Source organism: Pygocentrus nattereri, chromosome 19 (genome assembly GCF_015220715.1).
Source record: "Pygocentrus nattereri isolate fPygNat1 chromosome 19, fPygNat1.pri, whole genome shotgun sequence".
Taxonomy (NCBI): Eukaryota; Metazoa; Chordata; class Actinopteri; order Characiformes; family Serrasalmidae; genus Pygocentrus; species Pygocentrus nattereri.
Window position 1 is genome coordinate 5,315,335 of NC_051229.1, and position 26,402 is coordinate 5,341,736.

At 39.5% G+C, this 26,402-nt stretch overlaps 2 protein-coding genes across 3 annotated transcripts in view; one reads left to right on the top strand and one right to left on the bottom strand.

Moving 5' to 3' along the window:
* acot11a (acyl-CoA thioesterase 11a) overlaps positions 1-13,641 on the top strand; it is a 27,700-nt gene extending 14,059 nt beyond the window's left edge. Inside the window, exons 8-16 of one of the 2 annotated variants that reach the window (XM_017712258.2) lie at positions 2,617-2,736; positions 2,821-2,959; positions 4,748-4,803; positions 6,185-6,251; positions 6,783-6,866; positions 8,340-8,473; positions 11,249-11,380; positions 11,472-11,598; positions 12,659-13,641. In XM_017712258.2, the coding sequence (XP_017567747.1) occupies positions 2,617-2,736; positions 2,821-2,959; positions 4,748-4,803; positions 6,185-6,251; positions 6,783-6,866; positions 8,340-8,473; positions 11,249-11,380; positions 11,472-11,598; positions 12,659-12,817 (1,018 nt within the window). In that variant the 3' untranslated portion in view covers positions 12,818-13,641. The remainder of the gene's footprint in view (positions 1-2,616; positions 2,737-2,820; positions 2,960-4,747; positions 4,804-6,184; positions 6,252-6,782; positions 6,867-8,339; positions 8,474-11,248; positions 11,381-11,471; positions 11,599-12,658) is intronic. The other variant, XM_017712259.2, reaches the window with a different exon arrangement.
* fam151a (family with sequence similarity 151 member A) lies at positions 13,415-26,402 on the bottom strand. Its single transcript, XM_017712257.2, has 8 exons — positions 26,070-26,402; positions 21,906-22,055; positions 21,512-21,661; positions 20,375-20,534; positions 18,186-18,410; positions 16,674-16,810; positions 16,462-16,596; positions 13,415-14,775 (listed from the first exon to the last, which is right to left on the bottom strand). Exons 1-8 carry the CDS (start codon positions 26,260-26,262, stop codon positions 14,114-14,116), a joined length of 1,812 nt encoding a protein of 603 aa, XP_017567746.1. The 5' UTR covers positions 26,263-26,402; the 3' UTR covers positions 13,415-14,113.

Consider the following 26,402-nt stretch of genomic DNA (forward strand, 5'->3'; position numbering starts at 1 on the left):
ACTACTTTCCAGAAAATTATTACATGAACTTGTTATCATTGGTCGCTTGATGTCTGCGACATTATTTTACTATAGTTTTGCTTGGTTTTGGTTTTGGCCTAAAAATGTCCTTGCTAGGTTGCATGCAGGTCAAAATAGAACCCATTAAAGTTATTGAATTCAGACTTCCCACCATCAACATTACATATGACAACTCCGATGACGCATGAAGGTGGTTTTACTAACAACACACAGGCGATTCCGAATTGTAAGTAAGACTGAGCTATGTAAATGAGCTCCTTTCTGATTTGCTGTCCTGTATTGTGCCTCGTTTAAGTCCAGGTTGTCCAGGCAGAAACACTCTTTATAACTTTAGAGTGGATGGGCGGGGCTAAACTGCTGTATGTTGAACATGTGGATATATGTAAATGTATTGTTTTTTTTTGTGATATCACAGAACAAGTCATTCAAAATAAGCAGCGTAGTTTCCATATATGGACAATATGGATTGGGGAGTGAACAGTATTGAAATTTTTGCAGTGTTTATACACTATATTAAGGTCTTTTTATTTAAAAAAGCTTTTAGAATCCAGTTTTCCAAAAGATAGGTCCTTTAAAGATCAAATTCTATTTAAATTGGGGGTTTTTACCAGTAGAAAGTACTAAAATTAGGCTAGCATGTTTCATGTGTTCAAGATGATATTATTCTTGTAATGCCAGATACAGTTCTGGCATTTCAAAGCAGTTGAATCACCACTTTTTGCACTGATACAACGCAATGCATTGAAGCATTTTACACCCTTGGATTATTCCATACAGTGTGAGCTTCAGATTTAAAAAAGGATGACAAAAATTGGACAAAAAATTGGACTCTGAATCAGCCTTAAAAATTCATGATCAATGCATATAATGATATATAGTATAATATAGACAGTAAAAACAAAACACCAAACGTAAAGCTTGGTGTGTTGTTTATATTGTCTATATTTCACTATATTGTTATTGTCTATATTTCTGTATATTTGTCTATATATGGGGCAGTCGTGGGCTGGAGGTTAGGGATCTGGCCCTGTGACCGGAAGGTTGCCGGTTCGATCCCCAGGGCCGACAGTCCATTCCTGAGGTGTCCTTGAGCAAGACGCCTAACCCCCAACTGCTCCCCGGGCGCCATGGATAGGGCTGCCCACCGCTCCGGGCAAGTGTGCTCACTGCCCCCTAGTGTGTGTGTTCACTAGTGTGTATGTGGTGTTTCACTTTATGGATGGGTTAAATGCAGAGGTGGAATTTCCCCGGTTGTGGGATCAAAAAAGTATCACTTATCACTTATCTTATTTCACTTGCAAACTTTGTTTGACAATAGCCTGATGATTTTATTATGGCCAAAAAACTAATACTTTATTGACTATTATCATAATCAGTTCTAACATTTCAGTGCAGTTATATTACCACCTTCAGCACTGATGCAACACAATGCTTTGATGAGTTTTATACCCCTGTTAGATTAAGGGCACTAAATGCACAGCATTTCAGAATCAGTACAGTTCTCTGCAGATCCGTTAGTTAATATTTACCCACTTAACTCACTCGGAAATGACTCAGCGGTCAAGGTTTGAACTTTTATTTGTAGTGGTTCAAAACAAATGGCATATGATATGTTTGCGCTCTTTAAAGTATTTACATTAAAACGTTACAGTAGTAGTTCAGCTTTGTAGTTTAGGTTTATTCTCAGCTTTCCTGAAGCAGATCTCATTTTTAATCAGAACGTCACGTTTCCTTGCTCTGGTGCAAATTAGCTGGTGAACGTAAGATTATTACTGGAACTATATCCAACGTTTCGAGCACGGCTCCTCCAGTGTAAAGCTGCTTTCACACTGAACGTGGAAACTTCACTGCTGCCCTTTCAAACACATTCTTTTCAATGGGATGTGCAGCGCAGACGCAGCAGCAAATGTGCAGACTCATGCAAAGTTCAGATGTTTCACATTTTTGCATGACTCGCTTCAGCCAATCCCAGCACAGCCAACAGGAGAGCAGTAGGTGTGTCTGGAAGTTTCCACTATCCAAAATTATTCAAATTTATTTGCATATTTTCAAAATCTGCAGTAGCCATGCGCTGCTTAGGTGAGCACTGTCTTTTTATTACCAAGATTACAGCAACATTACGACAGCTGTAGGCCGTCAGAGTTATAGGCTAGTTGTGAGCCTGGATGCAGCTTAATATTGTCTTTTACATAAAAAAAAATCTAAAGTTATAATAATTTTTTTATCAACTGTTGTGTCTCCCACTGGATGTGCTTTCCCAGTGTGGAATCTCACCGTGAGACTGTGGGAGTGACACAGTCAGATACCGCGCCACATAAGTCATTGGTCGCCACACAGTTCATTTGCATAAAGTTCGTCCAGAATGAGAGACGTGCATCAGTGGTTCGATGTGTAAGTTATGTGTATAAATTGTCCTCTCTCACCTCATCATAGCACTGACATGTCCAAAAAAAAGTTTATGGAGTATAAACTTCCATCACCCCAGTGCAAAACCAAAGAAGCAATTAGGCACCAAACATGTCTCAGCTAGTTGTCTTATTACTTCAACTAAAGCGATTAGAAATGGCTGAACCGCTGTTTTTCTTATTCTTCTAGCCGTTTATGCAACGCCCATCCCACTCTGAGGACCATTGACATGTTCCACTTCAGAGGGCCCTCCCAGGTTGGAGACCGTTTGATCCTAAAGGCCATCGTAAACAACACCTTCAAGAACAGGTGAGGCTCTATTACAGGCAGCAGGCGATGGACTCATTCCTCACTGCTGTGGCTCCTTATTTGGCATGTTTTTAATGTTGACAGTATGGAGGTGGGTGTATGTGCGGAAGCGTATCAGGGGGAGGAGCCACTGAGGCACATCAACAGTGCCTTTATGACATTTGAGGTGCTGGATGAGGAAGGAAGCCCACGCCCACTTCCTCCAATATGTCCTGAACCCAAGGTGAGACCTTTAGATTTACGCTCCAAGGTGCCGTGATAGAAGAATTTCCACTTAAAAGAACTTTAACTATCAGGCTAATGTAACTAAGAAATAATGGAAGCCTCTACCCCAGCAATTAGCACTGTGAAAATTATGTAATTTTATTTTAAAATTGACGGTTTAAGAGACATTTACATGCAGAAAAAATGTAAATAAAAAAAGCTTACGTATAAGCTAAGTGAAGCGATTTTTATTCACAAGCTGTGAAATACGCCAGCGGTTCCTGTCCATCAGTTTCTTCTCGGCCATAATTTTTGACGAGAATTTCCTGCAGACTGGGATTTTTACCACTGCTGGTCAACCCGTATCGATACACCTGCAAATTCAGCTTCTTTCCTTCATACTGTAGCCTTTGGCACCCAAATACAATCACTCCTTTTGGCCAATCGTTAACATCTGCTTTGCAATCCATTTTCCACACGTTGAACAAGACATTCACTGCACTGTACCACCTTTTCTCAATCTATGAATCCCGTCACACACCCCACAGGTATTTATAGAAATGTAGAAAAGAGGTGAAGAAGAGGGTGCAGGCAGGATGGAGTGGGTGGAGACGGATGCCAGGGCTGATGTGTGACAGAAGAATAGCAGCAAGAGTGAAAGGGAAGGTTTACAAGACAGTAGTGCGTCCTGCTATGATGTCTGGTTTGGAGACTGTGGCTCTGTCTAAAAGACAGGAGGCTGAGCTGGAGGTGGCGGAGATGAAGATGCTGAGATTTTCGTTGGGAGTGACAAGGATGGACAAGATTAGAAATGAGCAGATCAGAGGGACGGTGAAGGTGGAGCAGTTTGGAGATAAAGCCAGAGAGGCCAGGTTGAGATGGTTTGGACATGTGTTGAGGAGGAATAGTGGATATATTGGGCAAAGAATGTTGGAGATGGAGCTGCCGGGCAGAAGGAGAAGAGGTAGACCTCAGAGAAGGTTTATGGATGTAGTGAAGGTGGACATGGAGATGGTTGGCGTGAAAGTAGAGGAGGCAGTGGATAGGGCAAGATGGAGGCAGATGATCTGCTGTGGCCACCCCTAAAGGGAGCAGCCGAAAGAAGAAGTTTATAGACAGGATTAAATGATGGGTTTCATTGCAAAATGCATTATAGATCACTTTCAAGAATTTTTTTTCCTGTGATGTATGTTGGCGTAACACTGGGGAGCGATGATGAGGCGGACGCATACGCTGAGAGAAGCGAGATTTATTTGGGGCAAATCCATAATCAGGGTCTAAACAGTCCAGGGTCAAAGAGCCAACACAGAGAGATGGAGGGACAGACATAAAGACAGACTAAATACACAGCTGAGGCCAGAAGAACAAACACCATACAATATCATACAAAGACCAGCAACCTAACAGGGGAAAACACAGGGCTTAAAAACAGGAACAGGTTAACAAGACACAGGTGGTAAACAAGAGAGTTTACAAGAGACAGGTGAAAACGGTCAAGGGCGGAGTCTAGAAACAAGGGGGCAGAACAGGGAAGAATCAAAACAAGGAAGCACATGGACAAGACCAGAAGACGAACACAAGCACATGGAGGACTGGGAGGGGCCAATAATCACAGTTGGTAGTTTTACACATACAAGAAATATTAATGCTGTATTATGATTAATATCACCTTTACTAAAGAAATAAAAATGTTTCTCCATTATATGTCAGCCAATATTCTTTTCAAAAACTTGTTATATCAAAAAATTGTTACAGATGGATAAACAGCATTTTGGAATGAAACAAATATTCATTTTGTCATTGACAGGATGGAAAGAGAAGATACCAGGAAGCCATTGCCAGAAAGAAGATTCGACTGGACAGGTAATGAACATCCCGAAAAAGATGAGTCCGGCTGCCACAGTCTTAAGTATCGCTGCTAAACCAGGTTACCAGGGATGTGGGTAGTGGGGATGCTGATGATGTGGCAGCAGCCCTTGATTTCAGTACTGTTTATCTGCACCTGCTAGAAATGATAAGAAAAGATCCGAAACGTAACAACACAGGTTGAATCGCCTGTGGTAAAATGATCAAGAGAGGCTTTACTGATGGTGACGTAATCCAAGCTCGTAGTGTCAGAGCCTGAGGGATGCGAGACACATAACAAAACCAGGCATCCAGATCTAAGGGGCAAAGACAGAAAGACAAAGTCAAAGGATCCGAGGCAGGATACAAAAGGGCAATCAGAAAAAATGCTCAGTAGTTCGTACAAGAAGAAGCAATACCTCGCAAAGCAGGTCCGCTAAGGCCCAATCAAAAGACCCCGTTTCACCCTGTGTCCCCACTACTGAGCCCTTTGCCCTCTGTTTTTCATGTTCACGTCGAGGGGTAGGGTGTCCTGATTCTTGTTGAGGTAGAGAGGGAGGGTGAAGTGTTTGGGCTACATGACCCTCCAAACGGAGGTTTTTTAGAGACTCCAAATGGAGTGAAATGAGAAAAACAGGAAAAGCAGCAAGATGAAGGACGAGCGACCAAAGAAACCCACAAATGTGAAAATTTTCTCAGTTAAAAAATTACGATAATTAGAATTACACTTAATTAGAATCGTATTATATAGTTACTATATAGTTTAATGTTGTTTCAGTGTATTATGGTTGTTTTCCTCATGACAAAGCATGAAAAAAGTCCCTGACTTTTGCATAGTGTCACGATTGGCCCCTCCCAGTCTTGTCCACGTACGTTTGTTTTTGTTTTTCTAGTCCGGCCCCCTCGTTTCGTGACTCCGCCCCTGATTGTTTTCACCTGTCCCTCGTTTTCCCTTTGTTACTTAAGCCCTGTGTTTGCACTTTGTCTTTGCTGGTCTTTGTATCGGTCTTTGTCCTTGCCCCGTTTGCTGTATTGGTCTGTTTGCTCATTGTGTTTGTACCGTTGCTTAGTCTGGTTTTGTCATGTCTGCCCCAGGATTTCTCCATATTGGCTCTATGACCCTGGACTGTCTTGACCCTGATTTTGGATTTGCCCTCAATAAAAGTCGCTTACCTCCGCACATGCGTCCGCTACCTCGCTCCGCGTCACACATAGGTGTACATAATAAAGAGAATCATCTCTCATCCAATTGCGAGTTTTATGTATTGTCCGTTAGGAGAAGGATCATCTTGCATGGTTGATAAAGACTCATACCAATGCAGGACAGTCGTTCAGGGACGTATTGTGTAATAATGAATGTGCATCTGTTCTCACTAACCCAATTGCTTAATCCATGCAGAAAATACATTATCTCCTGTAAATACACTGAAATGCCCCTGTCTGTGCCCTGGGACCCCACTAACCAGGTACTGTGCCCCCCTGGACTTCTCTGTATTACAAACTGAACTTAAAATGTAAACAAACCGGATGCACTAAATTATTTAGTAATCAATCGCTTTTGTTGGACGAAAACCTTGTATCTTCATTTTTGACATTTTTCAGCTTTTGACATAATTTGAAAGAGCCTGTTGCTCTTTATATTGTCTGTAAATTTCATGATGAACGGACCAAAAGAAACGCCCCAAAATGACTTGTAAAAAATTCTGGTTCCATTGACTTACATTAAAAGTAAACTATGTTTTTTCCTTCTCCTGTAAAGTTAACATTTTGGAGATGCAAGGTTTTCATTTGTTTTTAAATAACCTTTCTCATAATTTTCGTAATAATATAATATGCAACCTCGCTCTGTGGACTGCACACCTTGCGCAATGTTTTATCTTGATTTATTCCAATCACTTGTCGATAATCTATATGAAAATGATAAGGGCAAGGACAGACTTTGATTATCAGGCTTATAAACTGAATTAGCACATACAAAACTCTTGAAATGCCTACAGGTGTATCTCAGCTACAATAACGTTTTCGCTCTGAAGATGTTGGCGGCCAGAAATAAGTGGGTCCTCAGCTCTAAGAAGAACAATGTGAGTGTGCATAATTAATCATTACTATATGAACATCCATGCAGGCCGTTCATTGCTATAAGCAGTATAAGCAGTTATTTAGGGTCCTTAAATCACCAGGTTGCCCTGATTTTTCATAATGTATTCAGATGAGTCCAGAGATGTCTTTTTTTCCTGATCAGAATGAATTAAGTATTCAGTTTTTGTGCTTGTATACAAAAGAATACATGACGTGTCGTTTAGGGTCCCCGGATGTCCAGAAACAGCCCTTTCCCACAGGTCTATAGAGTATAAATCCTTTAACCTCAGTGTCTGTATTAGATCTACACTTCAGTTCCTCACTCTCATAACTTACGCAGTAGTTTTGTAGCAGGCACTACATAATATGTAGTAGTTACTGAATAATTCATAGTAGACACCAAATACCTTAACCCTTTAATGTTCTGTTCAACCATTTGGTAGATCACATTTTGAGTCACTATACATGCCACAAAGTGCCATCTCGACCGTTTGGTAGACGCGAATATTTTTAAAATTGTGGGATCAAAAAAAAAGAAAAAAAGAAAAAAAACCTAAAACATCAATTGTTTCCAAACGAATAAAAAATATGAAAGCGTTGCTTTTTTCTTGGTGGGGACATTAAAGGGTTTAAGTTGTTACTGAAAAATGTATAGTAGATATTTAATGATTCATAATAATTATCAAATCATATATAGCAGTTACTGAATATTTCATAGGAGATACTGAATAACTTATAATAAGAACTGATTAATTTTTTGTAGACACTAAATAATTTATAGTAGTTAATAAATAATTCATAGATTAGAGTAGACACTAAATAATTTATAGTATCTTCTAAATTTACTAGTAGTTACTGAATGTCGTAGTAGGTAGTGAATAAGTCATATATTGAGATATTGAATGATTTATAAGGAATACTGAACAATATGTAGTAGTTATTGAATACTTTGTGGTAGATTTTGAATATTTTATAGTATTTACCGAATACTTGATGGTAGTCAGTGACTAACTAATTGTAGATACTGAATATAGTAGATACTGAATAATATGCCATAGACACCAAATAGTAGATATTGACATTGTAGTAGATACTACATAATTAATAGTAATTATTGAGTCATTTGTAGAAGTTACTGTATAATTCTTAGTAGTTACTGAATATTTAGAGTAGATACTGAATAATCGATTGTAGTTACTGAATATTTATAGTAGATATTGAATAATTCATAGTATATACTGAATAATGTATTGTAGATATTGAATATTTAGAGTAAATACTGAATAATCCGTCATAGATACTGAATAATTTAGTGTAGGTACTAAATAATGTGTAGAAGTTGCTGAACAGGTAATAGGAGATACTGAATAATTTATAGTAGATGCAGAATATTAAGTCTTAAGACTAATAACTAATTAATAAGGCTGCAGTTCAATCAACAGCTTGTTTGACATCAGCCTTTTCTCTGTTTTCAGGTAAAGCTGTACACCTTGGAGGAGAATCAGACGCTGAGTTTTAGGGTTGAAGCTGAGGTGAAAGTTCCAGCAGCGAGAGCTTTCCTCCTGCTCTCTGACCTCAGCCGCAGACCAGAATGGGACAAACACTACAAGTATGACTTGATTTACACTGATGTCTAGCAAACAGTGTAAAAGCCCTTGCCAAGTGTTTCTCATGCACTAAAGGACTACTCCATCACTTTTCAACTACTCTGTATCAGCTGCATCTGTGTGATTGCATCAACTACAATAGACGATCATTAGAGAGCTTGAAAAATCACTGTTGTTATCTCTCATACTTCTTATTCCTCTTCCACACTTTTCTGCGATTAATACAGCCCGAGCCACTTAATGTACAGACTACGCTCAAACTGCGCTTCGAAGGTCTCGGTGGCGTCATTTGTACTATGTATTTTTGGAGTCGATCGGATTGGTAGTTTTTAATAAAGTTTAAAAATTAAAAACCTCCCATAAGAATGAACGGCCGAATGTCCAGAACCACAAATCCTAACGGACGTCGATGACGTCACAGCAGGCCAGTCTCACAGACACAGCTGATCACGCAGGGAATCTGCTTTAAAATCCTTAAACCTTTACCTAGAAACTCCATTTCAGTTTTAAATGGTTGAGAAACTTGTCCTTTCTGAAACCTCAAAATATCTCATCATTTTATCAATTAGCTTTAGAGTTATGAGCATTTGTTTGGCACTAGACACAGAAAACTGCCCCATTCGCTCCCATGTTAATTTCTCAAAATCAGAATCTGCTTATTTCAAGATTTTCTCTGTGTTTAACTCGTCATAACTTGGACATTTTCGTCTCAACACACACAGCATTACACCAAAATAATCCTCAAGGGGTCTTATCTCACACCATCTATCCGGTTAAGCAATAGAGTGAACATTTCCTGAGTTATGACTGTTTGTTCAGAGGATGCAAATCAGACTCAAACAAGGCTTCTCCACTAAGAGCTGCATGATAACAATCATTTGAACGACCCCCCCCCCCCCACACACACACACAGACATCTCTGCCTCTCACACACACACACACATACACAAACACACACACACACTTGCAGCTCTTTTTAGTTCCTTCAGGAAATGCAACTCTAGTTTCAGTTACAGTTAATGGGCAGTTAATGAATTTGAAACTACCACCTTTACACTGTAAGAATAGAAGTGAAAAAAAGAGATTCACATGAAAGAATGTTTTACCAAAGCCAACGAAGTTTTGTCCAGCTTTCCAAACCTAAAGCAACACTGAAAACATGCTTTTAAAGACGTTTTGGTTGCTTATGCTTTCACTGAGGGTTTCTAATATCCATTTTGATCAGGCTGTGAAAAAATATAATAGCCCTTGTAGCCGATTTGATGCTAATTTCTTTGTGTGGTTTACTATATAATACGAACACCAAGCACTGGTTTATGTTTAAATTTGATGGAACCCATAGCTTAATAAAAGTTACGGAGAATAACGGCTCAAATAACTGTGTACACAACATTCAGACATTTGTATTGCAAAAAAAATTGTGAATTGGCTTCTTCTGGTCAGTGACAGACACTTTAGCTGCTAAAACGCAATGCATCTTCGCAACGTCATATTTGTTTGCAAACTTTTCTATTTTTATTCAAACTTCCCATATAAAAAATTGTCCCTTCTCTGAAAGAACAAACTATACAGGTTTACATCTTAATTCAAAAATACTTTTGACTGAAAAAAAAAAAACAGAATTATGTGATTAAAAATGTACGATGGAATTAAACACCTTGTCAGTGAATTTCAAATTGAAGGACTTTGTCATGCCTCGGACGGACTCCCCCAGTGTTATCCCTTGTTTGTATGTGACCTTTTGCCTGTTTACCTGGACTGTGGTTTCTGCCTTGCCCTTTGGATTCTGGTTACCTGTTTTTGACTTTTTGTTTTTGACTGTTTTTCTGTTTGTGTACTCGACCTTGTTTTTCGGATCACCCTTTTGCTTACGTTTTCCTGTTGTAATGATCACAACCGTGGTCATTTCTGCCTTCCTGGTTTTGACCCACGCTTGCCTTCTGACACCGGATCTGCCTGTTGTAAATAAAACTGTTCTTTTTACGTCACTCTGCGTTCAGGGAAACATTGAAATTATTGTCAGTGGTAATTGACCATGTGCTGCAGATGCAGCAGATAGACTTTAGGTTGAAGAACGATGGAGTGTTCGTTTAATGCATATGCCTTAAATCCATCTATATATACCTTCCCTTAACCCCTTATATCCGTTTATCCACTTTACCTTAATCCCTTACATCCACCTATACATCTAAACATTCCTTTAATCCTTTATATCCACCTATCAATCTATATCCACCTTCCCTTAACCCCTTACATCCATCTACCTATCTGTCTATATCCACCTCCCCTTAATCCCTTTTATCCACCTATATCCACTTTACCTTAATCCCTTATATCCATCTATACATCTAAATACACATTCCTTCAGTCCTTTATATCCACCTATCCATCTATATCCATCTTCCCTTAATCCCTTATATCCACCTATATACACCTTCACTTAATCCCTTACATCCATCTACCTATCTGCCTATATCCACATTCCTTTCATCCCTTATATCCACCTATATCCCCCTCCCCTTAATCCCTTTTTATCCACCTATATCCACCTTCATTTAATCCCTCATATCCACCTATCCATCCTTATCCACCCCACTCTTAATCCCTTATAGCCACCTGTCCACCTATATCCACTTTCCCTTAATCCCTTACATCCACACAAAACCACCTATAACCACCCCCCATAATCCCTTATATCCATCTATCCACCTATATTCACCTTCCTTTAATCCTTTATATCCAAAACCACCATTATTTACCACTACTGTTGTGTCCAGGCAGTGTGAGCTGATCGTGCCGGTTGATGAGGATGATCTGATCTACCGTGTTCTCACTCCCTCAGTCAGTGAGGGTGGAAAAGTCCAGGACTTCATCTTGCTGGCCTCCAGGAGACCACCCTGCGACGATGGGTGAGCAAAAATCTGGAACTTAAAGCAAAAGGTTTCTAAAGACTTCAGTGTTTTCCTGATTTGTGTCTAATGGTGGTGCTTGTGTAACCAGAGACCCGTATGTTGTTGCCCTGCGGTCAGTCACCCTCCCCACACACCCCCCCATTGACGACATCAACAGAGGAGAGGTGTTCTGTGCAGGATTCACCATTTATGAGGTCTCTGAAAGTGTTTCTAAGGTAAGAGCTGAGGAAGAACATGTCCTAATCCACCGACCAAATAATAATGAATAATTAATAATTAATAAACAACTCCTCCTCCAAGCAGTGCAGTTAGCATTAGCTGTAGGCTATGGGTGCCAATCAACATAATATCTCGACACATTAATATAAGATGTAATTAATGTGTGTCTAGTAATGTGTTGTTAAATTGATGTTAATGTACAGTAGCTTCAGATGTGGCCAAACCAATCAGATTTCAGAACAAATATTAGCCATTTCATAATATTCACTCATCACTATGAATTATTCAGTATCAACTATGAGCACTTTAGGAACTATCATTAATTATTTAGTATATACTAAATATATGTTATTTATACAGTAACTACCATACATTATTCAGTATGTACTATGAATAATTCAGTAACTATCATTTAAATATTTAGTATGTACTAAATACGTATAAGCTAATTATTCAGTAACTATTATAAAATATACAGCATCTACTATGAATAATTCAGTATCTACTATGAATAATTCAGTATGTACTATGAATAATTCAATAACTATCAGTAGTTATTTAGTATATACTAAATGCATATAAGCTGATTATTCAGTATCTACTATGAATAATTCAGTATCTACTATGAATAATTCATTATGCACTTTGAGTAATTCAGTAACTCATTAATTATTTAGTATATACTAAATACAAATAAGCTAATTATTTAGTAACTACTATAAATTATGCAGTATCTACTATGAATTATTCAGTATCAACTTTGAATGATTCAGTAACTTTTATTGATAATCCAGTAAATACTAGAAACTATTCCATTTCTACTATGAATTATTCAGTAACTACCATCATTCAGTATCTCCTTAAAAGTATTCAGTTTATACCATCATTCAGTAACTAGTTCTTCAGTATCTACTATGAAAGATTCAGTAATGTTGTTAATTTTTCAGTAATTACTGTGAAATAACAGTGTAAGTTATGTAGTTATGGAGTAGTGAGGATTTGAAGTGCGGACCCTTGACACCTTATTGAAATCTGTTGTCCTAATTTTGTTCTCAGATTAATTACTATAATCAGACCAATCCGGGGGTGTTGCCTTACATCGCCACAGACATCGCTGGACTGTCCTCCAGCTTCTGTTCCACCTTCCTGTCCTGCAACAAGTTCCTTCTGGAGAACAGAACCGGACCTTCTGTCATTTCTAATGCTGCAATGTAGCGTCCAGCTGCTCTTACTGACTGTTTACTCACTCACTTTATAAAAGATGAGATACAATACAACCAAAACACTGGGCTTTGGGCATTTTTATGGGCTGGTCATTTTGGACAATATGGGAAAACCGTGTTTTTGTTCTTATGAAAATGTCTCGTGCTGAAAGAGTGAAACGTTTTATGAGGGAATTCAGAAACTCTCAGTTTACATGCCACTCACAGTGATTCTGTGTGTGTGGTCCTGTTTGTTTTTATTTTTTTGTGCCAGTTATTCTCAAGCATGAAATAATGTTTTGACTTTACTGGAGTAAATGGTTTTTAAAGGGTTTTTAAATATGAAATAATCTGATTAATTAGCAGTTTAAACTCTGCACTATTTACATCAATTTTGGTCTTGATTACTGAACCTTAAATACACATAATACAACATCCTAGCAATATTTACTGTGATTGCTCGGTACAATTTATATGCATTTATTTATTCAATTCAGTCCGATGCAGTGGTACCTTTTAATTCGATATATTTTTTAATACAGCAATGATAAAAGTGTCTGCAATTGTCCATTATGTTAATATGTTAATGTTCGTTTTTTCAGATTATTTGAACTGATAAAAGTACAACATCTGACACAAAAATGCTTTAAGGTGTCCCAGTCGGATGGTCAAGCCACAAGTCTGTGTTAGCCACACACTAGGCCCGTGCTATAATGCTGTTCATGATAAAACATTATGATGCCTTGCAAAATAATATACTGCTGTAATATATAATATACTTTATTGTTACATCCTTAATTTGGATGTCAATAAATTCATTTGAACATGTGTAACTAATATCTTGCACATCAAATGCAATTAAATGCATTCAGACAGCAAAAGCACTATTTTATTTGCCTTTTCTCAGATGATTTGAACTGGCAAACATTTGTGTAATCCGTTGTCTTCGAAAGCATCTTAAGCAGAGTTATGGAAATTACAGTTGTGTGCACTTCTGAATATTTAGCGTTTTTGTGTCGTAAATTCGTGTCACATTCCGAGTCTTTGGCGTCCTTTAGATGAAGGGAATATGTATCAGAAGATTTTCTGCCAAGGAAATTGTTTTTGCACTGTGGCGGAGGTTTTTTCCCCCCAAAGATATGCTCAACATCTATTTAGCGCCACCTTGTGGCCAGGATATAAAATGCAGGAGCCAAATTAGGCAAAAAAAATTCCCCATAAATGTCTTTTGTCTAATATTAATGATGATGTTTTGCGATATTTAAAAAGTCCATTTTGGTCCATTTTGAAAAATGAATATGGCCCAACTCTAGTCAGACAGCCTTGCTATTACGGACCCCTTATATGCTTTCGGTACGTTGTAAAAGGTCTGCTGTTTATTCCATTCATGAACAGACGTCAAACTCTGGGTTCCTTCTTTAAGTTCTTCCTTCCCTGCCTTGTGCTCCACTGTAAGAGAAAAACGTGACTGGCGTTGAAGTAGACTTCCAAGTCCATCCTTTGACCTCTCCAGATGGTCAGCCTGCAGCTGCAGTGAGACGCTCTGCAAGGTTCCCTGGAAAAGCTCCAGCATGTCCTCCACCAGCTGGGGTGTGTAACCCTCATGAAGAACCTCCGGGGGCCAGCTTGGAGCTATGGTCACATACGGAAAGTTCTGGTCAATGGTCCTCAGAAACTCCTGGCCTGTGATGTAGCCTTGAACACTGAAGGCTCCATAAGCCACATCCATGTTGACCCAGGTTGGGTGGTACAGTAGATCGTTATCATAGGCCTGCCGAAGTAACTGCAGTGAGACGGCCAGTTGGCTTTGAGACTTGACTCTCAGGTAGATGCCCCATGGCTTTTTGGAGGCCACGATCAGTTCCAAGCAGTCTTGGAGCGGCAACTCTGGCTGAGAGTCCTCAACCACTGGAATCTTTGACGTTCCTGAGCCAGATATTACTGGAATCACAAGCATCCCACCAGGGCTGTCTACAAAGAAAAGCTTCTATTAATATTTAAGGAAATAAGAAAAGATGGTGAAAAAAATTCCTCCTTACTGAAACATAGTTGATGAGTAAAGTAAAGATGGTAAGTAACAGACAGCATGTTGTTTCCAAAACTGCATCAATGAATGAAAATATGGACGAAATCCAGGTTTCAAAGCGGCTGCTTCTACTGTTTTTAGCGTCTTTCCGGCAAGTCTGTAGCAAAAATAACACCTCTACAAGAATGCTAATTTCTCCTAGCGGCCTTATGAGATTCTAGTAGTATGTTAGCACTAAGCTAACAGGGATTTACATGAACTTTGGCCATTTTCCACAAAACATGCCATGTTTTTTCAAAGCTTGTAACAGTCTGTCATATGCTTTACCTTGGAGTTCAGTAAAGAACCTTGGCCTACACAGAGAATGGTTCTAGTATGTTTGTGTTAAAAAAGGGTTCTATACAGCACCACCAAAAAGAGTTCTTCTGTTGTTACAAGCTTGACATCCTAACAACAGAAGAACACTTTTTGATGCTTATAAAACCATTTCCAAAAAGGTTCCATATAGAACCATATACAAAACATTCTCCTTCAATTTGAAGAACCATTTCACCATGAAAAGGAGCATGAAATGGTTCTATATAGGACTAGGGTCGAAATTAAAATGACATCATTCCCAGTGCTTAAGAACCCATAAAGAACCATCTTTTTAAGAGCGTAGAACTAAGATTTATTTCTTTTTCTTACAGAAACCATTTAAGGCACTGAGGGTTCCCCAGTGAGTTTGTACACTGATCAGGCGTAGCGTTCTGACCACCTCCTTGTTTCTACGCTCACTGTCCACTTTATCAGCTCCACTTACTGTATAGCTGCACTCTGTAGTTCTACAGTTACAGACTGTAGTCCATCTGTTTCTCTGATACTCTGTTACCCTGTTCTTCAGTGGTCAGGACCCCCATGGACCCTCACAGAGCAGGTACTGTTTGGGTGGTGGATCATTCTCAGCACTGCAGTAACACTGACGTGGTGGTGGTGGTGTGTTAATGCATGTTGCACTGGTCTGAGTGGATCAGACGCAGCAGTGCTGCTGGAGTTTTTAAACAGTCCACCAACCAAAAATATCCAGCTGACAGCGTCCTGTGACCACTGATGAAGGACTAGAGGATGACCAACACAAACTGTGCAGCAGCAGATGAGCTGTCGTCTCTGACTTTACATCTACAAGGTGGACCGACGAGGTAGGAGTGTCTAATAGAGTGGACAGTGAGTGGACACAGTGTTTAAAAACTCCAGCAGCACTGCCGTGTCTGATCCACTCGTACCAGCGCAACACACACTAACACACCACCACCACGTCAGTGTTACTGCAGTGCTGAGAATGACCCACCACCCAAATAGTACCTGCTCTGTGAGGGTCCATGGGAGTCCTGACCACTGAAGAACAGGGTAACAGAGTATCAGAGAAACAGATGGACTACAGTCTGTAACTGTAGATGATCAGTGTATAATTCTACTTGTTAGCTCTATTAGTCTTGTAGCCAAAGTACAAAACAAAAGTAGCAGACTCAAGCCACTCAACATGTCCTGGGTACAGTGTGAAAGAAAAATCCGTGTCAGTTCAATTCTTCTAACATCGAAATTGATCTGTTTACGGCTTTGTTCACAGTCAAGCTCTTTCTAATCTGCCATACCTTCGAGCAAAGAGAGCAGAGAGCCTCTATCAGCCACAGTGTCCCACAGGATGTTTAGGCCATCACTGTTCGCAGGCTTGAAATAGTCCACGATGTCCCCACCCGGGTAGAACCTTCTGGGTCGGTCTTTCTGCTCTGAGCGGTGCAGGAAATCAGTGTTAGCTAAAGTATAAAAGACAGGATGGGGTATAAAGGTTATTGATGGCACTCACTGACAGCCTCTTTGAGCTGGGACAGCACCGGCTCGTAGATGTCGTAATAGAGGCGCTGAGGGTTGCTGTTGTCCCTGATGAAGAGAAGGTCATCCAGAGTCGGGTTGTCCTCCCCCTGCCACAAGGTCAAACTGAACCTGGAACACACCGAGAGTACATCATACAATGTAAATAAATGTGAAATGTGCATGAATGTGGTATAGATGGTTCTACATAGAACCTTTTTTGGAGAAAGGGTTCTATGAAGCACCCAAAGGGATTCTTCTATTGCTACACACTTGACATTGTAACAATGGAAAACCACTTTTGGGTGCTCTATAACATCATTTTCAAAAAGGTTCTGTATAGAACCATCTACAGCACGTTCTCCATCAATCTGACAAACGCTTTTTTTATCCTAATCTAACTTTTAATTTTTAATTTGGTCATTTAACTATCATAACACAATTTCTCATTTGACTTTTAATTTGATGATTTTCTCTTTTAAATTCGCTGTTTTGATCATGGGCGGCACAGTGGTGTGGTGGGTAGTGCTAATGCCTCACAACAAGAAGGGCCTGGGTTCGATTCCCCAGCCAGGCGACTGGGGTCCTTTCTGTGTGGAGTTTGCATGTTCTCCCCGTGTCTGTGTGGGTTTCCTCTGGGTTCTCTGGTTTCCTCCCACAGTCCAAAGACATGCAGTCAGGCCAGTTGGACAGGCTAAATTGCCCCTAGGTGTGAATGACTCTGTCTGTCTGCCTTGTGATGGACTGGCGACGTGTCCAGGGTGTATCCTGCCTTAGGCCTGATGACCACTGGGATAGGCTCCAGCACGGGGAACCCAGAAGGAGAAGCGGCTTAAAAGCTGTGTGTTTTGCTCATGTTTTAATTGGGTTTTTAATGTTGCTTTTAATGATGTTTTTCTGTTTGTGTTTTTAAACAACTGTGTTATTTTCTCAATTGTAAAGCACTTTGAATGACTGCAGTGTATGAAAGGTGCTATATAAATAAATTTGTCTTGCCTTTAATTACACAAAGGGTTCTTGGAGGTGCTCGTGGTTCTATGACAAACCACTTTCCACCACAGAACAGGTGTTATTTAGGTGGTGGCTGTTGGTGCCTGCAGTGATGCTGAGGTGTTAAAAACTCCAGCAGCACTGCTGTGTCTGATCTACTTGTACCAGCGCAACACACACTAAAACACCACCACGTCAGTGTTACTGTAGTGCTGAGAATGACCCACCATTCAAATAATACCTGCTCTGTGAGGGTCCATGGGGGTCCTGACCACTGAAGAACAGGGTAACAGAGTATCAGAGAAACAGATGGACTACAGTCTGTAACTGTAGAACTACAGAGACCAGCTATACAGTAATATGGTATCTTTTTTTGTATTTATCATGCTCTACACTTGTTTCTGTGAGTGAGCACTTGTGTTATGTGTAAATGTTAGAGATTTAAGATTCAGAAGGGTAGACAATCAATTAAAATGGAATTCGGCAATGTTTTCAAATTTCCCAAGTGCTAAAGTACCTGGAAGACTGACTAAGGAGCCAGCTGAGATGTGGCCATCCATTCTTGGCCATGACTGCCAGAACAGGAAAGGTGATTTTTTGGGGAAGGTGTTTGACAGTGTCATACATTTCCTCCACCATGGCCTGGGTGTATGTCACATTTGGGATGAGCGGAATGTAAAGAACCTTCCAGCCTGGTGAAATGGTGACATCTGGAAACTTCTTCTGAATGAGGTCCAGGAACCTGTTGGGTTCAAGGAACAAGCAACTACTAAGATACCAATCAGAAGACTTAAAAACATGGTGTCATTGAAAAAGATCATTCCTTCACGGCTACGGTTCAGGCTTATTCAGATGAACACTTGAAGCATGTTAAAAGGCACATATCTACATTGGATGGTTCCAAGAACATTGATTCTATGGCCTCTATGTTCCCTGAATCTCAAGCCTGTGGAGTGGTTTCAGGCTATTATAACAAGAAAACAATTCACAACAACCACACGCTTAAAAATAAAGGTTCCAACGTAGTTCTTTGACAGTTCTAGGAAAAACATTTGGATGACACGGAAAGTTTACGTTATGTGATAGTTCTTTAAAATGTTTTTTACCCACACACCAAATTTGCAAATGGTTCTTTAAAGCTGTGGTTCTTAAAACCGAAAGGCAATTAGCTAAAAATATTAACCAGGGAGCCTTGAGGACTCATTCAAGAACCACTACTATAACCTCTTTCTGCAACCCCCCTAGTGGCCTTTCCATGGGTAGAACGTTTACAGACGCCAATATTTTTAATTAATACGATCAAATAAAACGTTATTTCCTGTAACTCTGATATCAGATGAACTAGGACACTGTCGTTTCTCTGTATGTGAGTTGTTGTGACTCTATGTTGAGCTGCTGGTGAGCAATGAGGGGTGAAAGAGAGGGACGAGAAACCCAGTGCTGTGACAATAAATCACACCTCTCCACAAAGACTGATAACTGCCGCTTTCTTCATATCAAACGTATAAACCACCAACAATATTGAAGAAAAAAATGCATAGTAAAAAACTGAGGGGTCTATAAAACAGGCAGACAGTGCATTCATTTTCTGGCTACTGAGAAAAGATGTTAAAGAACCATACAGTGACTCTGGGGTTCTAGGCAAACAACTAGATTAGATTAGATTAAGTGACCCTTATTAGTCCCATAAACGGGGAAATTTCATCTCCACATTTTAACCCATCCACGCAGTGAAACACCACATACACACTAGTGAACAGTGAGCACACTTGCACTGAGTGGTGGGCAGCATTATCTGCAGCGCCTGGGGAGCAGTTGGGGGTTGGGGGCCTTGCTCAAGGGTGCTTCAGCCATGTACTGTTCGCTCAGGGAATCAAACCGGCGACCTTCCAGTCACAAGGCTGGTTCCCTAACCTCCAACCCATGACTACGCCCACCCACCAGTGGGCAGCCCTATCTGCAGCGCCTGGGGAGCAGTTGGGGGTTAGGTGTCTTGCTCAAGGACGCCTCAGTCACGTATTGTTGGCACCGGGGATCGAACCTTCCGGTTACTGGGCCGATTCCCTAACCTCCAGCCCACGACTGCCCCAGAAAGTACCGTTAGTTTTAAAATACTATTAGATATACTGTACTTGTTGATGTTAAATAATCTATTGTAAAATTGATATACGTTTTAAAAATAGATGTTATTTGAGATTATAGTGATTATTTTCAGTAATTTCAATGCAGCCTCACCCCTTGGTCATGGTTATAATGGACTCTTCCACGTGGTTATGGCATGTGACTAGACAGTGCAAAGACAGAATCATGGAATCATGGATCATATCAAGTCATCAAGTGCAGCAGAAAAAACAAAAATAGATAGGAGAGCAAAAGTCAACCTCATTTTTCCTTAATCTTAATCTTAATGGGGTCCTCAGCTCACTGGGGCCCTAGGCGGCTGCCTACCTTTGCCTAGTGCAAAGTCTGCCCGGGCTGGAAGGTTCTTTGGGGCACCAAAAAGTTGGTTCCATGTGGTAAAATCTTGTGGAATCCATGTACAAATGAGGCCAAAATGTGCTACTGGATAGGTGCAGCTTCCCTAATAAACTGGCAATGTGGATTTTTCTAGTATTTAAAGACTTCACACACATTTGCAACACTATAATACTAAGTGTTAATACATTCATACTTAATTCATGTGAAATGTATTTGTTTTCTGCTCACCGAGTTGCGTTGACCACGGGCCAGAAACTAGGAACATTTGGGCCTGGAAGAATATCAGCATTTATCCATACAGGACGGTTTATTCCGGTTTGATTCTTGATCCTCAGAAGATTGAGTGAGGGCTCTACAGACTGAAGACTTTTAAAGTCCAGCTTTATTCCTAGTCAGAGGAAAATGAAGTTATTCGGAACACAAAATGGCACAACATACTACACGTCTCTATTGGGTCAGTCTCCATTTGGAGTGGGAATCCAGGTGGATTCATTAAAAAAAAAAAAAAAAGATTTCATCCCAAACCTAAATAATCTCAATACGTCAATTAACATTTCCTATTATCATATATGCAGAAAGGAGCTTAATTCCATTTTACAGTCACTGGAGTTGTATGAATATGGTGTAACATCAGTGACGGTGACTCCAGTGACATCAGAGTTAAAACTGAGGATTTTGTAAATTGGCCGACTCACTGGTGGTCAGGTGACCTTGTTTATTTAAAATCAGTAATAAAAGTAATTTATGGCTTTATTCTGACAAAAGTTTAATAACCCAGCTGTTAAAGCACATAATGCCGGTGACATATAGAAGTTCTGAGTTGCCTGATACACAAAATTAATAATAAATTAATGAAATAAAGTGAGCGAAGGTGACTTGCTTTCTTGGGCCTTGAGATGCTTCCTGTCTGATGAGCCTCGACCCAAAGAAGCAGTTTAATAGAGCTGAAAACACAGTGTTCAAATGTAGAATAAGAGTCCTGATAACACCAGTGACCAAAATCTCTGTGACAAATGCATTTTTTAGACAAAATACATAATTCTTTTTTATGCAGTATAATGTCAATGATGTAAAAAGTCAATTTGAATCTGTTTTATACAAATTCCAAAATTGAACCTTTTGAATTAAAAATGTAGTTTTATTTTAAAAAAGGTTTCTCAAATGTTGCAAGTTGGTTTTGTGACGAGCTGTTTTACAGATGTGACTATGAAACCAGATAAAAAGGAAAAATCAGAGAATTATGAGGGAAAAGTCTTATTTAATCTTGATAAACCTGATATTTTAAGCATCTTTTTAAGCCCTGCAGGCTTTGTGACATGCTTTCCCACTCCAAATGGAGAGTCACTATTATTAGTGATTCTTCACCTTTCTTAGATTTGAGTACAGCGTCTAGCCACTCTTCCATAGTGTTGTCGCTGTAGACGTCTGGCGGATGGGCCATGATTGGAATGTTGGTTTCGTTGACGGTGTTATGGCCTTCAACGTTCACATCGGCCTCCAGAATCATGACTCCACCTGATGTGTTTGATTAGCACGGTGATTATCTGAGCTTTATATGAAGTGACGCTGCATTTGAATAGATCACAGAACCTGCTTATCTTGTCATCATCAGTGTAGATAGCTTTCTGACTTCGATAAGAGCCGTAGCAGTTAAATGATGTTATCTTAAGCCTGATGCCTTCACTAGTTATATAATAGTGCAGTTTTAAATGTGGTTTTAGTTCAAGAGATACTTCAAGATGTAAAAAGTACTATTTACTTTCCAGAGCTTTGTTCATTTCAGCTTTGCTGTTCGCAGCGTGATACCATGTGGCATAGAGCCCATCCTTCTCCTGAATCTCTCCATTTTGGAGGAGAAATTCCAGCATATCTCCATCTGTAGGGAACGACACCACGGTCTCCGAGCCTCCTAAGGACACAAATAACCAGATATATATCATTACACATCTGAAAAAATGTGGCTCCTAACAACCACCTGGAAGACCTGATAGACACAAAAACTGCCCCTATTAGATGAACAGCACTTGAAAATCAAGATGAAAATCAAGCTGCTTCAGATCTGAAAACATCCACAGGTGTTTCTGTCCATCCTTCCACTGTAAGAAGACCACTCAGTGCTGTGGGTCTGAAAGGATGTGTAGCTGATCAAGAAGAACCTCACTGAGAAAAGGAGATGGACACATCAAACAAAGAAGCTGAACAATGGACTGACCACCCCAGAGTCCAGACCTCAGCACCACTGAATGTGTTTGATTGCCTCAGAAGATCTACCCAGCTTCTAAGGCTGAACTTTGGATGTGTGTCTGCAGGTTCTTTGAGGAGCTGAAAGTGAGTCTCCTGAAAAGAATGGAAGCTGGAATGAAGGGAAAGAGTGACTCACTAAATCCTGAAAATGTGAAATACTGTGAAACATGTTTTCTGCTTTCCTGACACTGAAAAATGAATAACTTGTACTTTATGGACGTTTTGGTGTGATATTAAATAAATGAAGGCTGGGCTCTGACTTTTGCTCAGCACTGTATGTGTGTAGGGGAGCTCACACACTTTCTTTTATACATTCACTCTCTCACATTTAGCAGGCTGAAGATTCTCCACTAGAGGGAGTTATTAGTTCTCAGGTAGATTTTTATATGTGCACCACTGAAAGGGAGGAAACCCACACCAGCAGCACACACATCAAACAAAGAAGCTGAATAAAGGACTGACCACCCCAGAGTCCAGAACTCAACATCACTGAATGTGTTTGATTACTTCAGAATTCTAAAACTGAACTTAAGTTGGAATAAAGGTAAAGAGTGACACACTGAAAACTCAGATAGCTGCTTTTATATTCAGTTATTGAGCCTTATGCGTAATTTCCTGTTAAACATGTTTGTAAATAACTTGAAAAGTGGTCTCTGAATTTGCACATTATTGAATACAAGGATTCTAAGATGATGAAATACTGACTAAGCTAAAAAAATTAAAGAGGCCATATCAAAGAAAAATAAATATTTACATAGATCAATGTAGTATGTAACCATTTTCAAAGTTTCTATAACATATATATGTGTGTGTGTGTGTGTGTGTGTGTGTGAGACTGTATATGTATGTGTGTGTGTGTGTTTGTGTGTATGTGTGTGACTTTATATCTGTGTGTGTGTGTGACTGTATATATATATATATATATATATATATATATATATATATATATATATATATATGTGTGTGTGTGTGTGTGTGTGTGTGTGTGTGTGTGTGTGTGTGTATGTATGTATATATAGTTCACCCCTCAGTCCATACAGTCTATACATGAAAACTAAACTACAAAAATTGCTTTTGCGATGTCACCAAAAACAAAACATTTGCATATATTCACCTATTTAGCCTACAGCAGTTTAGCTCTGCCCACTCACACTGAAGTTATAAGGAGTGTTTCAGCCCGGATTGCTTTTTAAAAGAGGCACAATAAAGTGCAGCCAATCAAAACAGAGCTCATTTACATATATCAGTCTTAAAGGCACAGTAACAAAAACAGGCTGTTTAATTCTAAAGGATAAAGAGAAGTTGGAAAATGGTCACAAGATTCTGAATGGACTATTTTGGATACATACAACCACACCACTGTTATATGTGGAGCTCTTTTAAGAATTTCTAGATGTAAGCAGAGAGATTCACAAAGCTAAAGATGATGCTAAAATGACTGAGAAAGGTTTGCAGCCTTATGAATGAGGACTGATAATCCTGTGGTTATAGGTACCCTTAAAATTTGGACTCAATTTAGACAGCACTTTAAAATTAGACAGACTCTGCTTACTCAAAGCCCAATTTGCAACAATAATTCATTTCTTCCAGCGAAACTGGATCAAACCTTTATAACCTGGCAGAACAATAGACTAACTAAATTTGGTGATCTATACATGGGTGGGATCTTTGCCCGTTTTGAAGGCTCACGTACTAAGTACAGTCTTGGTCAGTCGGATCTGTGGCGATATTTTCAGGTCCGGGATTTTGCTTGGGCTCATGGTGTGACATTCCCTGATCTCCCCCCCAGCAAAACCAAGTAGATTACATATTAGAAATTTTACCCAATATTAAAGGGTTCATTTCCAAGGCCTATTCAATAATTTTATCTATAAATAACACTTCCATAGACAGAATGGGGAGAAAGAGAGCTAGGTAGAGATTGGTTGGATAGTGTAGTGGTTAACACCTCTGCCTTCTATACTGTAGACTGGGGTTCAATCCTCAACCTGGGCAAACACCCTACACTATACCAATAGGGGTCCTTGGGCAAGACTCCTAACACCACCTTGGCCTGCCTGTGTCAAATGATCAAATTGTAAGTCGCTCTGGATAAGAGCATCAGCCAAATGCCATAAATGTAAGTCTCCCTGAAGATATGCAGAGTATATGTGCTTTACAGAGAGTTAACGACAGCACCTCTTGTGCGCGACTGGGTCTCTTGCAATTCAAGGTTCTCCATCGCATACATTGGAGTAGGGCTGAGTTGTCTTCCTTCTATCCTGATGTTGACAGTGGCTGTCTCAGATGCACTATAAATACAGTGGACTTGTGTCATGTGTTCTGGCTATGCCCTAAACTATCAGCCTTTTGGGCTGCTGTGTTTGATGCTCTTTTAAAAATCTGTGGCTTGATAGTTGAGCCGTGCGCTGAAACTGCTGTATTTGTAGTTACAGATCATATCTCATACGATAGGCAGATCCTTCTAAACTGGAAGTCATCCATTCCTCCTAATTTTTATTACACTTGGAAGCCCTTGTTAACTTATTTTTCTGATATGAAAACTGCACAATTATATAATATTACTGTATCATGTTTCACTTTACATTTACATTTACGGCATTTGGCAGACGCTCTTATCCAGAGCGACTAACAATTTGTTTTTTTTTTTTTGTTTTTTTTACACAGGTAGGCCAAGGTGGTGTTAGGAGTCTTGCCCAAGGACTCTTATTGGTATAGTGTAGGGTGCTTGCCCAGGTGGGGATTGAACCCCAGTCTACAGTGTAGAAGGCAGAGGTGTTACCCACTACACTAAACAACCACTATGTGAAAAATGATGTGATAATTTTTCAAAGTTTCAGTAATATTCGCACCATTGAGTTTTTCTTTTCTTTTTCTGACCACCATTTGGTTGACCTATACATACACATGACTACGAAGGGTGTTACATGTTATTGATTACATCTCATTATTAATTTGATATTATAAAATCTGATTTTGTTTTTTGTGCTTGTGTACCTGATTTGTCTGCCAATAAAATAAATATTAAAAAAATAAAATAAGAATATTAAAAAGAGAAAAATTACCCCTTCAGAGTACTGTAAAAAAAAAAAAAAAAAAAGAAAGAAAGAGGACTGATCATTTAAAGCACGGCAAGAAATGGCCATAAAGAGAAAATTACAAGAAGTTATCAGTTAATAACCTTTGTTGTTCCCATAAAACGTAGATAAAATACTGAATAAAGCATAAAACATTCACACACACATTATCTTCTGTCGATACTGTTTAAATCTACATTACGCTGCTGTTGGGACAAAACCTCGCATCTCCAAAATGACAACTTTACACGAGAAGGAAAAAACTTCCTCTACTTTTAATGTAAGTCAGTGGAACCAGGCTTTTTTTCCAAGTAATTGTGGGCCATTTCTTGTAGCCCATTCATCATGAAATTTACACACACTGTGAAGGGTAACAGGCATTTTCAAGTCATGTCAAAAACTGAAAAATGACAAAAAGGACGATATGAGGTTTCGTCTGTACAACTGCGATTATTTTACATAACTTTTTACACGATAAAGTCACACCAATTATCACATAGCAATCATCTTACATATAACAAGTCATTTCAATATCACAGTGTAGATGTTAACTAAGCAGGCTGCAGAATATTTAAAAATCTAATGTTATTTCAGAAGCTGACCTGATCCTGAGTTCATGGTCAGAAGCACTGAGGTCACAGTGATGACGGTGAGCAGCAGGAGCAAACCAACTCCAACACAGAGCATGATGAACGGCTCCCTGCTGAAGATCCCCAGTGCAGTCTTCGCTCTCTTCTCTTCACTTTCTCCCTCATCCCGTTTGTTTTCTTCTCTTTCGTCCTTTTTCTCCTCCATTCTGCTGGGCCTTGCTGTTTCTGCTGTAGCCTATTGCTCTCTGTGTCTTGTAAACGTCTTAGAGGCACTCGATCATTTAAAGTGTAAACTTTATCAGTGGACCATAAAGAGCAGTGACTGTGGAGAGATAGTGCTTTGTG